General features: G+C 44.8%; 1 protein-coding gene across 2 annotated transcripts in view; it reads right to left on the reverse strand.

The window, feature by feature from the left end:
- bcor (BCL6 corepressor) overlaps positions 1 to 14,703 on the reverse strand; it is a 131,200-nt gene that overhangs the window by 94,492 nt on the left and 22,005 nt on the right. For both annotated transcript variants that reach the window (XM_062061736.1, XM_062061735.1), the window contains exons 2-3: positions 4,305 to 4,383; positions 1,133 to 4,210 (exon numbers count right to left, since the gene is read on the reverse strand). In XM_062061736.1, coding sequence (XP_061917720.1) covers positions 1,133 to 4,210; positions 4,305 to 4,307 — 3,081 coding nt within the window. In that variant the 5' untranslated portion in view covers positions 4,308 to 4,383. The remainder of the gene's footprint in view (positions 1 to 1,132; positions 4,211 to 4,304; positions 4,384 to 14,703) is intronic.

The following is a 14,703-nucleotide window of genomic DNA, read 5'->3' on the forward strand; positions in this document are numbered from 1 at the left end:
CACGTTTCCGCCCCAGGGCACTCGCGCAAGGACAAGGGCGTACGGGACGCAGTGGAAATAACCTTTAACAAAAAGCGCGTACTTGCTAATCAACATACAGACATGGCAGGCCTGGTTAACCTTTGAACCGCCATCCCTGATAGGAGGGCCTTGCACACGCTGACTAAGATGGTGATAAAACGGAGGAGGGGGAAGGACGGCAGCACGGAAACTACCAGCGTGGTGTGTTGGAAATGCTGGTGTCATGTCACATAGCTTACACAGAAAAGTTCTGGGTTTTTGGTCATTCCATGTGTTTATGTTGAAAGTACGGTGGTAACGGTGTGGAAATATTATTTTTGTGACCAAAATGGTTAACAATATGATCACAATATTTTATTTGGTCCTCCTTTAAGTGCAAATATAGGTCAATTACGAACAACTGATTTTTCTTCCGCCATGTTTCGTTAAAGAAAAATGAATGATGTAGTACATTAGACAACGGAATGCGCACTACACTCTCAGACATTAATTGTGGTGAAAAAGTAAACACAGTCAATCTGATAATTTAGAGAATTACATTTTGAAATAGTACAACCATCTGAAATTATATTGAAAATACATATTTAAGATCGCACAAAAACTAAGAGTTTTACCGGACATTTGGGCAAATCTCGCAAGAATGCAGTTCAAGGTTTTAGGTAAAATAAGAAATGATATACGCAAGAAGTTACGTGAATGAAGCTGACTACAACACAGCGATATTGTACACGGCGTCGCCTGTTGCCAAAGATAAGGTGGACTATTTTTATGATTAGCAGCGCTCCATTTAGTTATTCAAATAAGATAGCATAACAGCACCAGCCAGAGGTCAGGAGACACTTCTTCATGCTACTGAATGGGAAGCTGTCCTCATCACTAAGAAATTCTGCTTTAGTTATTTAGTTGGTTAACTTATTTTTACAGTAAATTTCCATCATATGCTATGAGAAAGTCTGATTCGGAAAACAAACAAATCAAAGATTGTATAAATTGTGTTTTGACATGCCTGTTTAAGAAACATACTGTATGTCATCGAGCTTTGACCATCATATGCTGCACTGTACATTAAAAAACACACACACACTCACACACACACGGTAATTGGTCTTACCTGCAGAGCTCTCTGCTCGCGACTCAGCTTGCTGGAGTCGGCATACAGCTCCGTGGTGACGCATTTAAAGCGGTCGCCGACGTAGCCTGACGAGTTGGCAATCCTTTTGGCGAGGCTGGACCGACGGGAGTTTCTGGTCGAGGTCTGGCAACCGTCCTCGTCCTCGTCCTCATCGTCGCCCTCGCCTTGAGACTCCCCTAGGTCCACAACGCTGTCTTCGTTTTCAGTGTCTCTACACATAGCTTCTTTCGCAGTATATTGTGAATGACTAACGTGGGGACCCCTGCTGTCCCGCTGCCCTTTGTCCTTACCAGAGCTGCGCTCCCCGGACGTCCGGGCGCAGCGCAAGGTGCTCTGGTCGTCGTCTGCAGGGTCCGGGCTAGGACACTGTTCCTCTGAGGAGTCGTCGTGTTCTTGGCTAAGCTTCCCTGGATTATTTGTGGATGTGCCAGATGTTGCTCCAGGAGAGCCTGAGTCCCGATGAACCTTTGGCTTTCCTAAGAGCGTTTCCTGATGCTGCCTGTCTGCAGGGTTGTGTCTCTGTGTGGAGCTCTGTCCTGAGAGCATTGGATAAGGATGAGAAAGATGAAATTTTGGCTCGTACTCTGTCTGCATTGTGTTTTGGTTGCTGTGGTAACGTTCACTTTGGTCAAAAGTTGAAGACTCCAAGGAGGGTTTCTTCTGGACGTTTGGGGTAGACTCAGCATCGGTGTCCGAGTGAACAAGGTCAATGCAGTCAATCTTTTCGCGGTACGCTACAGACGGAGAAGGTCTTTTCATATGATTGCCACCTTGTCCTTCTTTATCATAATTTATTTGGCTCCCTTCCCTCATCTCCTTGCCCATGTTTTTCTCTCGTTCATCAAAAGAACTTCGGGGTTTTTCCTGTGCCCGTGGCTTCAAGTTGCCATCCCCCCTTTCAGACAATTTGTTATCGGAGTGAGGCTGCATCAGGGGGTGAGTCATCTTCTGTGAGTTGTAGGCAAGGTATTCCCCTGCTGAACCAGGCGGCAAGTTGTGGTAAGGTAAAGGGTGTTTTGCTGCCAAGTGGGTTGGATAAAGGCTATTGTTGCCCAGCAACACTGGGTGAGGGTAGACAGGACCTTTCCCTGCAATTGGCAGGGAGTGAAGTGCCATGCTGTCAGGGATGGGGTAGTGCAGATATTGATTGGCATAGGCCAAGCTGTGGTTTAGGTAAGCATCACTCTGAGGAAGGTACAGGGGTCCAGCCGGGTGTCCGTTCTCCAACATGGGCCTCTTGTACGTTTCAGGAGTGGTTTCTCCTCTTTTAGCACTCTGAGAGGACTTCTCCGCTCCTTCTCTGTGGTGGCCCATAACTGTGACATGTTCTGACTGAATAGGGCTGTGTTTGACCCAGTCACCATTGGGTTTGGGAGACAGAACCCTGGAACTGATGTGAGAGGATTCTGAGTGTTGAGTAGTCGACTCACTTATCCTTGGACAGGACGAGCTGCGCTGCTGAGGGAGCACCCTTTCCAGATTCTTGTGTTTGATGACTGAGGGCGAGGAGCCTTTGGCTTGTGAAGGTCCCACATCTGCGTTGGGCCGAGGAGATGGGGACAAGCCCTGTGTGTGCTGTGTTTGGGACGGAGACCGGCTGGGTACAACCCAGGAGGAGTGTAAAGTGCTGATCATCTCTGGTCTCTCTGATGTCTTTGAAGAAGTGCTGTTTACCACAGAGTGAGGGTGTGAGGAGGGAGAGAGGGATCGGTTGTCTTTTAGGAGCTCTCCACTAGGGGGAAGTCCGTAACGTGCACCAGGAGCGATATTGTCCATCTTAATGGGGAACCCATTAGGAGGCAGCCCAAACTCAAGCATTCTTCCAGACAAATCCAACGGCTTCTCTCCCGATTCTTTGGTTGCTTGGGGTGGGTGAGCGGTCCTGTCAAAGTTTGACTTTGAGGGTGATCTGCTAGGTCTCTTTTCAGCACCGGGAGCCCCGTCTCTTTGTCTGGGTCGGGCAGGGGAAGGCTGCTCTGAGGCCATGCTGCACACAGATAATAGATGCGATATAGGCTGCGTGGCAGACGGTGAGGCAGATATTGAAGCTGAAGAGGAGGGAAGCTGGCCCATCCTTGCAACTGGCCTTTGTAAATCCAGTGAATTGTCAATGAGCGGTTGGGAGAGGCGAGAAGACGCGTGAGGTGAACAGTCAGTCGGCAGACTATTATTATTCCCACCACTGGTAGAACCCGTGCTTGTATTACTGCTGTTATTGCTAGTTCCACTCCGAGAGGGCGGTCGACTTGGCCGACTGCTCCGGTTTGGCGATCGCTCCCTCTCTATAGCAGATGGATGGTGCTGAGGATGAGGGGAAGGTTGGTGAAGCTGCTGCACAAACGAAGAAGCAACACCAAGCGCTTTGTCCTGGCAGTGTACCAAAGATGTGGGGGCCACCGTGACAGGGGGGATCCTCATGGAAGGTGCCACCAGGGGAGATGATATAGTGGGAGGGGGGTAAGGAGGCATATAGTAGATCCTCTCGGCGGCAGAAGTGACTGCAGCAGGGTTGACGTTCCCACCCTGCGGTGCACAGAGAGAAGGGTAGGCCAGATGCTGGGGAAGGTAAGGGTTGGGCTGGCTGAGCAATGAAGCTTTATACATGTTCAGAGCCGCATACTTGGAGGAGTCCATGAAGGGATACATGCTGGCTTCTGGGTAGGGGTTGAGCCAGGGCAGACGAAGATAGCTCCCACCAGGCGTCGCCAAGCTCATTTCAGGGACTTTTTCCCCTGGTGCCACCCGTCGTTCCAAGCTTAAACCCTCCGCTCCGGGAATCATCACAGGCTTATGGAGATTAGCAGGGATGCCCTTGTAGAGACCCAGGTATCCGTTAGTGGGTTTACGACTGTCCAGCGGGCCGTCTGGTTTGTAGACAAGCTCTTGTAGACCATCCCGGCTGTAACCAAGCGGGAGGACAGATGCCTCTCTACTCTTTTCTGTCTGAAGCGTTCTGATCCCTGGATACACAACGCCGCCGTGGAGGCGAAGTCCATCGTGTATCAGGGCGCCTCGGTCCAGCCCCATGGCCGCCAGGGGCGTCAACCTTGCATCCACCTGCACGGTGCACAGAAAATAAGACATGCTTCATGTTTTTTCCCTCACTAAAAATGACTTGTGACGATTTGAAAGGATCAGCGGATAGACTCACCATGTTTGTGATGTGGTTCCCTCGTCTTAGCTCCAGATTGGTTTGTGTCTCAGCATCGACATCACGAACAGATGTAGCCCTGTGGAGATGAGCAAGTATTTAGCACCAAATGTCTTGGCTCCGGCACAAAAACCCTTCATAACAGCAGTTCTGTTGTTGCCAAACTGCCCTTGTTCTAGAGGCACATCCGCTTATGGAATTCCTAAAGTCAAAGCACTGTTCTACTTAGATCAGTGGCGCATAAAAGCCATCAAATGTGGCACACATTCGGGTGCTGCAACGTCAGACCAGCCTTTCCTTTTAGGACAAGCTCACCGCAGTTGAGAGCAATGTGTGAGCTAAGCTTCACTTCCACCCGTCAGGAACACTCAACACCACACACATCCACCCAACCCCTCCCTCCTCCCCCTCTGCTGACCCCCATTCTGACCACCCCCGTGACGTTCCCCACACACTGGGCTTTTCAGTGGCCTCTCTGACCTGCGCTCTGGGCTGCTTCAGCCCCGCCGAGCGAGGCCAGATTATACATCAGAGACCACATCGGCGGGGGACTATTTACCGCCCGTCGACACAGCAACGCGGGATTGGCAGCCGTGCACGTCTGCAAAAAAAGCGCGGCATGCAAACAGGTCTCGCAAAATCCACAGCCAACAAAAGACATTTGTTTTTGAAAAGGCTAAATCTAGCCAAGGTATTAAAAAAAAAAAAGGATCGGAATGATGCAAGGGATTTGATTGTGTGTGAAATGCCTTATAATCTGCTATTAATTGGTCTGTTAAACGGATCATTGCAATTATTCATTTGAAGGAACATCTAAATTGGTCTTTCACAGTAAATGTGTCCCTGTAGATGGGTTATGACAAGATTGGGCAACAGACAGCCTATTGGCGATAAAGGACACACCAGAGCTTTTAAATGGGGCCTCCCACAACAATCAAATTCATTTAATTTTTTATACACATTTCTTCCAGATCAGGTCTAGACATCGTGCTATTATTAAGCAATCTAAATAACCTCATTTTACACAACATGGTCGCCCAGTCCCTCCTCTGCTCTACAAAACGTGCACGGTGGGAGTAGCGATCGCATTTGACACGTCTTTGAGCGAGCGTGCTGCAGGTTTTGTATCTCGATTGACTTTCAGAAAAGGAGTCGTTATCATAAATAACTGGCAGGTAGCAGTTGCATTGCAATGCAGTCATTTTACGACTCGTCTACGCTGCGGCCGTACTGGCTTTTATGTCTGTTTGTCCCACCGTTAAGCCCCTTGACAGCGGTAACCATAGGGGTTACATTGCCAGTGTTTAACCACAGGGGTTACATTGCCAGCCATAGTGGTTACATTGCCAGTGTTTAACCATAGGGGTTACATTGCCAGTGTTTAACCATAGGGGTTACATTGCCAGTGTTTAACCACAGGGGTTACATTGCCAGCCATAGTGGTTACATTGCCAGTGTTTAACCATAGGGGTTACATTGCCAGTGTTTAACCACAGGGGTTACATTGCCAGCCATAGTGGTTACATTGCCAGTGTTTAACCATAGGGGTTACATTGCCAGTGTTTAACCATAGGGGTTACATTGCCAGTGTTTAACCACAGGGGTTACATTGCCAGTGTTTAACCATAGGGGTTACATTGCCAGTGTTTAACCATAGGGGTTACATTGCCAGTGTTTAACCACAGGGGTTACATTGCCAGTGTTTAACCATAGGGGTTACATTGCCAGTGTTTAACCACAGGGGTTACATTGCCAGTGTTTAACCACAGGGGTTACATTGCCAGTGTTTAACCACAGGGGTTACATTGCCAGTGTTTAACCATAGGGGTTACATTGCCAGTGTTTAACCATAGGGGTTACATTGCCAGTGTTTAACCATAGGGGTTACATTGCCAGTGTTTAACCATAGGGGTTACATTGCCAGTGTTTAACCATAGGGGTTACATTGCCAGTGTTTAACCACAGGGGTTACATTGCCAGTGTTTAACCACAGGGGTTACATTGCCAGTGTTTAACCATAGGGGTTACATTGCCAGTGTTTAACCACAGGGGTTACATTGCCAGTGTTTAACCACAGGGGTTACATTGCCAGTGTTTAACCACAGGGGTTACATTGCCAGTGTTTAACCATAGGGGTTACATTGCCAGTGTTTAACCACAGGGGTTACATTGCCAGTGTTTAACCATAGGGGTTACATTGCCAGTGTTTAACCACAGGGGTTACATTGCCAGTGTTTAACCACAGGGGTTACATTGCCAGTGTTTAACCATAGGGGTTACATTGCCAGTGTTTAACCACAGGGGTTACATTGCCAGTGTTTAACCACAGGGGTTACATTGCCAGTGTTTAACCATAGGGCCGCCACAAATATCTGTTTCTTAGCTGTGGTCCGTATAGGCCCGAGAAGTACTCAGTTGTAATACACTTTTCCACCACTTGCAGCAGTAATAATCTCAAACAAGTCCGGAGCTAAAGTCATGGAAGTTTCTTTGGGCCAAAAATGATGACTTATGACTTTCATTTACACTTACATTTTATAGACAGTGTGATTAAGAAATTAATTCATTATTAATTTAGTTTATTTTAAGTACAATATAATTGTATGTATATTTAATTTTTTTGTCAGTTATTTATGAGTCCATTATTTTGCAGTATATTTGATTCGTAATTATTTTTCTAATCAGCCTGACTTAAGCCTAAGGTTTATGTTAAATACATATTTGTGATTAACACATGGTTTCATATCATTTGACAGGGTGATCAAATATAAGTAGGTAGAATATAACTATTAAATACAATTAACTAAATGGTCCCTAGTGTGTGAAAGTGAGTGTGAAAGTTGTCTGTCTATCTTTGATGGCCCTGCGATGAGGTGGCGACTTGTCCAGGGTGTACCCCGCCTACCGCCCCGAAAGGGACAAGCGGTAGAAAATGGATGGACAATTAAAATTAAGAGTAATATTACTAATTCAGTGTTAATATTTGAGTGGCCACCCTGGACTCCTGTTGTGGAAATGTTGGGCTCAGGGATCAAATAGCTTAAGAACCAAGCTTGGTCGAACAAAAATGCTCTTAATATATGCGGAAAAAATATTCGTAGCTAGATGACGCATGAATGACTAGTTGGGTTGTAACGGTTCGCTTCACAGTTTGGTCTGTAACCGTATTTCGGTACCGTGAGAATTTAAAACATAATAAAACAACCAAATTTCTTATGTTCAATGATTTGTAAAATGTAGCATGACAATATTTGCAATATGCTAGCAGGTCATTCTCCAATAAATGAAATTCTCGGATTCTACGGATCGGTACTAGGCTTCCTGTTCGGTACGGCTGCTCCCCGATTTGATCCAAATACCGTACCAGTATCCATAACACCTTTAGAGACTAGCAAACAGACGCAAATAGAAGACTTAAACAAGACCCATTTTCTTTTCGTTTGTTAACGAAAAAAGTACAAATTAATTACTGGTAAGGGACCATCATTTTCCGTAATATTGAGAGAAATGCTAACAACTGCAACTGAACACGAGCGGAATATGTTAATAAAATTGCATTATTTCTTTGAGCCTCTCAAAATGCTCAAATCCACACCAACTTTAAAGCCTCTTTTGCGTAGCGACCCGCCTTGTCCACACTTGTTTGCATACGTGATGACTCCATATGAGGACATTTTTTGCGAGGCGGCCCTAATAAGGCGCAGGAAGGAGGTGGGAGGCCTACGACTGATAGCAGGAGGGGGGGGTGGGGCACCTTTAAATAGTAAAAAGCGAAGCCTTGCCGCGCTCAGCAGTGCTGAGAGCAGCAGAGAAAGCCTTCTCTTCTATCATCCCAGAGGAACGACTCGGAGCCTCGCTGGCACGCCACTTTTATTGCCGTGACCTGAGGCCCATTAATCAGGCTGCTGCGGGCCCCTCATCGCGGTTCCTCTCTGTCCCAGTGCGCCCCAACCCCCATCCCTCCTTGTCGTCCTCCCACACACACACACCACCTCCTGACCGAGGCAAGCAGGCCTGCCTCCACAACATCCGCATATGACACAACTGAAACGCTGTGTGCAGGCGTAGCAAGCGCATGCACGTGCACGTGCACATGCGTCACTCCCGTTTCCTGTCTCTGTAGGTCGCGCACACGCACACGCACACCGGAGAAGCTCATCTGGCATTGAAAAAGCAATCTGCGCTCAATGAGACTGAACAAGATAACAAAAAATAAGCCTCTTATAGGAATGTAGACATTTGACGGCATGCGGCCGTGACAGACAAACGCGCGACTTAAGACGACACCTCCGCGAGACAGGTTTTTGGGTCCGAGCGACCAAAAAAAAAGCTATTTTTTTGCAATACTGGGGTAAAAAATGTATTTCAGTTAGCTTGGCTTAAAGATGAAAGACAAAAAGCACAAGGGAGCAGGACCTTAAAATCCAAATTGCTTAAAAAAATGCTTCGGAAATGGCACTTTACAAATCAAGACAGCAAATCCTGGGAGATTTCATGTTTTGTAATTATTAAAGACTACAATTTGATTGGTAAAACATTCCTGATAGCAAAGAAGCGGCTGTGAAACGACAAGTGGTTAACTTAAGTTTAGACTATTAAAATGCTACTTAAAATATCAGATGTACAGTTGTTGGGGTGGGGAAAAATATTCATACAGCAATATACTGTATATTAATGATATCCATCCATCCATCCATTTTCTACCGCTTGGGGTGGCTGGAGCCTATCCCAGCTGCATTCGGGCGGAAGGCGGGGTACACCCTGGACAAGTCGCCACCTCATCTCAGGGCCAACACAAATAGACAACATTCACACACTAGGGCCCATTTAGTGTTGCCAATTAACCTGCATGTCTTTGGAGGTGGGAGGAGCCTATCCCCAGGTGCATGTCTTTGGAGGTGGGAGGAGCCTATCCCCAGGTGCATGTCTTTGGAGGTGGGAGGAAGCCGGAGTAGAACCCACGCAGTCACGGGGAGAACATGCAAACTCCACACAGAAAGATCCGGAGCGCAGGATCGAACCCAGGACCTATTATTGATTTTTTTATGCAAAGCGTTGCTGTATTGCTACCTCGCGGTGAGCGAGACAATACAAGAAGTCAACAGTTAAGAAGTTTTTTTATTTTATTTTTTTTACATTTAAAGGCCTACTGAAACCCACTACTACCGACCACGCAGTCTGATAGTTTATATATCAATGATGAAATCTTAACATTATAACACATGCCAATACGGCCGGGTTAACTTATAAAGTGACATTTTAAATTTGCCGCTAAACTTCCGGTTCGAAACGCCTCTGAGGATGACGTATGCGCGTGACGTAGACCGGCGAACACGGGTATGCCTTCCACATTGAAGCCAATACGAAAAAGCTCTGTTTTCATTTCATAATTCCACAGTATTCTGGACATCTGTGTTCGTGAATCTGTTTCAATCATGTTCATTGCATTATGGAGAAGGAAGCCGAGCAAGCAAAGAAGAAAGTTGTCGGTGCGAAATGGACGTATTTTTCGAACGTAGTCAGCCACAACAGTACACAGCCGGCGCTTCTTTGTTTACATTCCCGAAAGATGCAGTCAAGATGGAAGAACTCGGATAACAGAGACTCTAACCAGGAGGGCTTTTGACTTCGATACACAGACGCCTGTAGAGAACTGGGACAACACAGACTCTTACCAGGATTACTTTGATTTGGATGACAAAGACGCAGACGTGCTACTGTGAGTATGCAGCTTTGGCTTTTTTTTGCGTATGTACGTAACTTTTTTAAAATATATAAGCTTTATGAACCTTGGGTTAGGTGAACGGTCTTTTGGGCTGAGTGATTGTGTGTGTTGATCATGTGTTTGAATTGTATTGGCGTGTTCTATGGAGCTAGGAGCTAGCAGAGGAGCTAGGAGTTAGCATAACACGTACCGTACCGTACGTGCGCGTCACGTACGTAACTTTTTAAAAATATATAAGCTTTATGAACCTTGGGTTAGGTGAACGGTCTTTTGGGCTGAGTGATTGTGTGTGTTGATCAGGTGTTTGAATTGTATTGGCGTGTTCTATGGAGCTAGGAGCTAGCAGAGGAGCTAGGAGCTAGCATAACAAACACGCAGGTGTTATTACGCAGGATTAATTTGTGGCATATTAAATATAAGCCTGGTTGTGTTGTGGCTAATAGAGTATATATATGTCTTGTGTTTATTTACTGTTGTAGTCATTCCCAGCTGAATATCAGGTACCGTGAGTATGCAGCCTTGGCTGCTAAACATTCGATAACTTGACCGTATGTGCGCGTCACGTACGTAACTTTTTAAAAATATATAAGCTTTATGAACCTTGGGTTAGGTAAACGGTCTTTTGGGCTGAGTGATTGTGTGTGTTGATCAGGTGTTTGAATTGTATTGGCGTGTTCTATGGAGCTAGGAGCTAGCAGAGGAGCTAGGAGCTAGCATAACAAACACGCAGGTGTTTTTATGCAGGATTAATTTGTGGCATATTAAATATAAGCCTGGTTGTTTTGTGGCTAATAGAGTATATATATGTCTTGTGTTTATTTACTGTTGTAGTCATTCCCAGCTGAATATCAGGTCACCCCCGGCTCTCACAGCATCTTCCCTATCTGAATAGCTTCAACTCCCCACTAGTCCTTCACTTGCACTTTACTCATCCACAAATCTTTCATCCTCGCTCAAATTAATGGGGAAATTGTCGCTTTCTCGGTCCGAATCTCTCTCACTTCATGCGGCCATCATTGTAAACAATAGGGAACTTTGCGTATATGTTCAACTGACTACGTCACGCTACTTCCGGTAGGTGCAAGCCTTTTTTTTATCAGATACCAAAAGTTGCAATCTTTATCGTCGTTGTTCTATACTAAATCCTTTCAGCAAAAATATGGCAATATCGCGAAATGATCAAGTATGACACACAGAATAGATCTGCTATCCCCGTTTAAATTAAAAAAATTCATTTCAGTAGGCCTTTAATGTGGCAATGAACTTGGTCCACTTTCTGTACACTGTAAAAAGTTTCCTTGTAAATTCACAGTAAACACGATCAGAGTTTGTGGAGCCAAGTAATAAATGTTCAAAGTTTTGTGGCGAGCCATCAGATCAAAGTTTGGCGCCATACCACGCCCACACCTTACGGCGTAGGCTAAAATTCCTTCATCGCCCATCTGTCTAGTGTCTGTCATTTTAACTGCGACTCATTTGGTCTCCAGGTGGAGTAGAAGCACAACCCCTGTTTTTGGCCTTAAAATGGCCAACGGAAACCAAGATGGCTGACTTTGTTTTCAAATATGGGTACTTGAGACTTTTATGTGCATCTTTTCATGAAAGACGTCCACAGCGATTTTTGTGTCGATACACAATCTGGTGGCTGGGGCTAATTTCTTTCTAATTTTCAAGGGGGCGCTAGAGTCAATTGTGAAATATTGTGTTCGATAGCCACAAAAAAATTCAACATTTCGCCGGACCTGACACGCTCGCAAAAATTGGTCAGTTTTCGTGCACATTAAGAGCCTCAAAAATACAAAAGTGAGATAAAAATAATGCACAAAGCCATTACAATACGGGCCCTCATTACTCGCTAATAATTGCTTTATTTTCATGGTAACATTTACAGTAATTTGCTGGGAAATTGAATGCTGTTAAATATAAGGGCACTGTGATTTTTACAGTTATTTGTTGTAAGGTTACCGTATTTTCCGGACCGTAAGGCGCACCGCATTATAAGGCGCACTGCCAATGAATGCTCTATTTTGGATCCTTTTTCATATATTAAGCGCACCGGATTATAGGGCGCATTAAAGGAGTTTTTTCTCAATGGAAAAGACTTCCTTGTGGTCTACATAACATGTAATGCTGGCTCTTTGCTCAAAATGTTGCATAGATGATGTTTTACTCATCATCTTCAAGCCGCTTTCTGACAGTCGCTTCAGGATGCACCGTTTGGTGGGCGCTCTTATTTACGTGCCTCCACTTGGACAGCGTCTTCTCCCCGTCATCTTTGGTGTAGCGTGCAAGGACGGGAGTGGAAGAAGTGTCAAAAGATGGCGCTAACTGTTTTAATGACATTCACACTTTACTTCAATCAATAACGGAGCAGCATCTCCTCATCCGGAAACAACAACACAGGAAATGTGTCCCGTGAAAAAGCGTCCCACCGGAACTCTAATAACTAAAGTTCATTGGGTGAAAAATGTCAACTCAAGGTTTCTCATAGTTATTCACATCAACGTCCCACTGGGGTGAGTTTTTCCTTGCCCGTATGTGGGCTCTGTACAGAGGATGTCGTTGTGGCTTGTGCAGCCCTTTGAGAAACTTGTGATTCAGGGCTATATAAATAAACATTGATTGATTGATTGATTGATTGATTGAACTCACTACACCGGTATGTTTTAGTGCTTTCATGGTGAGTTTACTGACAGATGTAAGTAAGAACTTTGCACTACTTTATATTAGAAATGGCAACAGCGGAGGATGAATGTCACATAACAAGAAGATAGAGGAAAAACAAGAAGCTTATCGACGTGCACAATTTTTTAGGACTTATGCAGATCCCAAATACAGATCAGCAGGTACCAGAAGGTAAGACAAGTTGCTTTTGCATAATATTGCTAAACAAAACACCAGATAATATATCTTACCTTATACACACACCATAATAATACTCCTATGTTTAATGCGCCAACAATACTTCAAGCGGTGTGGCTTCATAGCTTACCAAAGTTGTAGTACAACATCTTGATAGATTTTTGAGCACCATGCGTAATGTTCTATATTTTCAATGGAACATTTAAAATGTTGGTGTTGTTTACTTGAGACATATTGCAATCATAGTGCTGTCTACACTTATCTCTTATGTTTGACTGCCATCTACTGGTCACAATTATCATTTCACCATGTACTAAATAAAATAGCTGAGGTCATAGGTGAGTAAGCTCAACCAGACTTTTTCCTTATATTAGGTGCACCAGGTTATAAGGCGCACTGTCGAGTTTTGAGGAAAAAAAGGATTTTAAGTGCGCCTTATAGTCCGTAAAATACGGTAAGTAATAAACGGAAATTGATTGTTTAAATTACGTTTTTTTTTTACTCAATGAATCTACGTACATATATTCAAGTTGTAGTTAAAGAAGCACTTTAAACCTATAATTGAACTATGAGAACATCGCAATATTGTATTGTATCGTAGCCCAAGTATCGAGATGCGTATTGTGAAGTAACCACAATACCCAGCCCAATACAGTTGAGTTTTATAAAATGGATTATATCTACTACAAATGGCTTCACGATCTGAACAAATTAGAGATGAAAAGGTCCCTACTCCACTGTCCTGTTTCTGCGGCGCTTGTCCCTCTTGATTGAACGAGCAGCCACATACACAACAACACGTCTAATAGGGTGACACATTTTGTCTAATTAAGCACCAAGTGTCGCCGTGCATCTTTATTAACTGCCTGGCAAATGCAGGTGCGTTGACTTTGACACCAGAAGGTTTGGAAGGGTCAAACATTGGACGTCCCCGCCAGTGTTTACATTGCAGAGTACGGTGACAAAATGTTAGCAGGTTTCACACGCAGGGAGTGTTGATATTGTCATGAAAGTCATTAACAACACAACACTTGCTGCAGACTACACCCCCTGATTACGACTTATATACACACACACTTCGAACCCCTCCCACACGTGCTCGCGATGGACTTTTTCTTCCCCTGATCCCTCATTGCAGCCTCATTGCGTGCACAAATTGCGCACAGTAGGATGAAGCGCCGCTCCATTATCCGTCGTCATTATGGGCCAAGCCAACAGCTCAGGAAAATGGCCGCATCATACTTTGCTAACATTACAATAATTAGCCTGCATTTATAGCACAATAAGTGTGCATCAGCCATGATGACAGTATCTACAAGATAAATTGTGTTTTAAATATGTTGGTAAGTAAGACTCCTTTTATTTTTATATACACGCATACATGATAGTTACTCTTTGTATTGTTGCTAGCATAACTAACATGTCATTATCACCCCCTGCTGGACTGGAGTGGAACATATTCTACCCGCCTGACTTAATCAAACGGAAAACCTGCTAAGGTGGTAAACACGTGTGTTTTTCTTAACAGCATGAAGCCAGCAAGAAACTTCACATGGCTAACTGGCTTGGAATATAAATATGAAAATGAATGTTGTTTCACTCTGCCAAGGTCAAAGCTGCATTGAAGGCAACCAGGATAAAAAGTCGTGGCGGCTAGCTCTGAGGAGTGCATCGAGTACAGCATCGATCGCTATAGGTAGCTGGGCAGCGTCGCCAGGAAAGCGAGGGTCTTGTAAAGATGATCGCTGACATTGTGAAAGCTTAACATGAAGGAAGGAGGACAGCCATGATTTCGAGGGGTCACTTTTATAA

Source organism: Entelurus aequoreus, linkage group LG10 (genome assembly GCF_033978785.1).
Source record: "Entelurus aequoreus isolate RoL-2023_Sb linkage group LG10, RoL_Eaeq_v1.1, whole genome shotgun sequence".
In the NCBI taxonomy this organism is placed as follows: Eukaryota; Metazoa; Chordata; class Actinopteri; order Syngnathiformes; family Syngnathidae; genus Entelurus; species Entelurus aequoreus.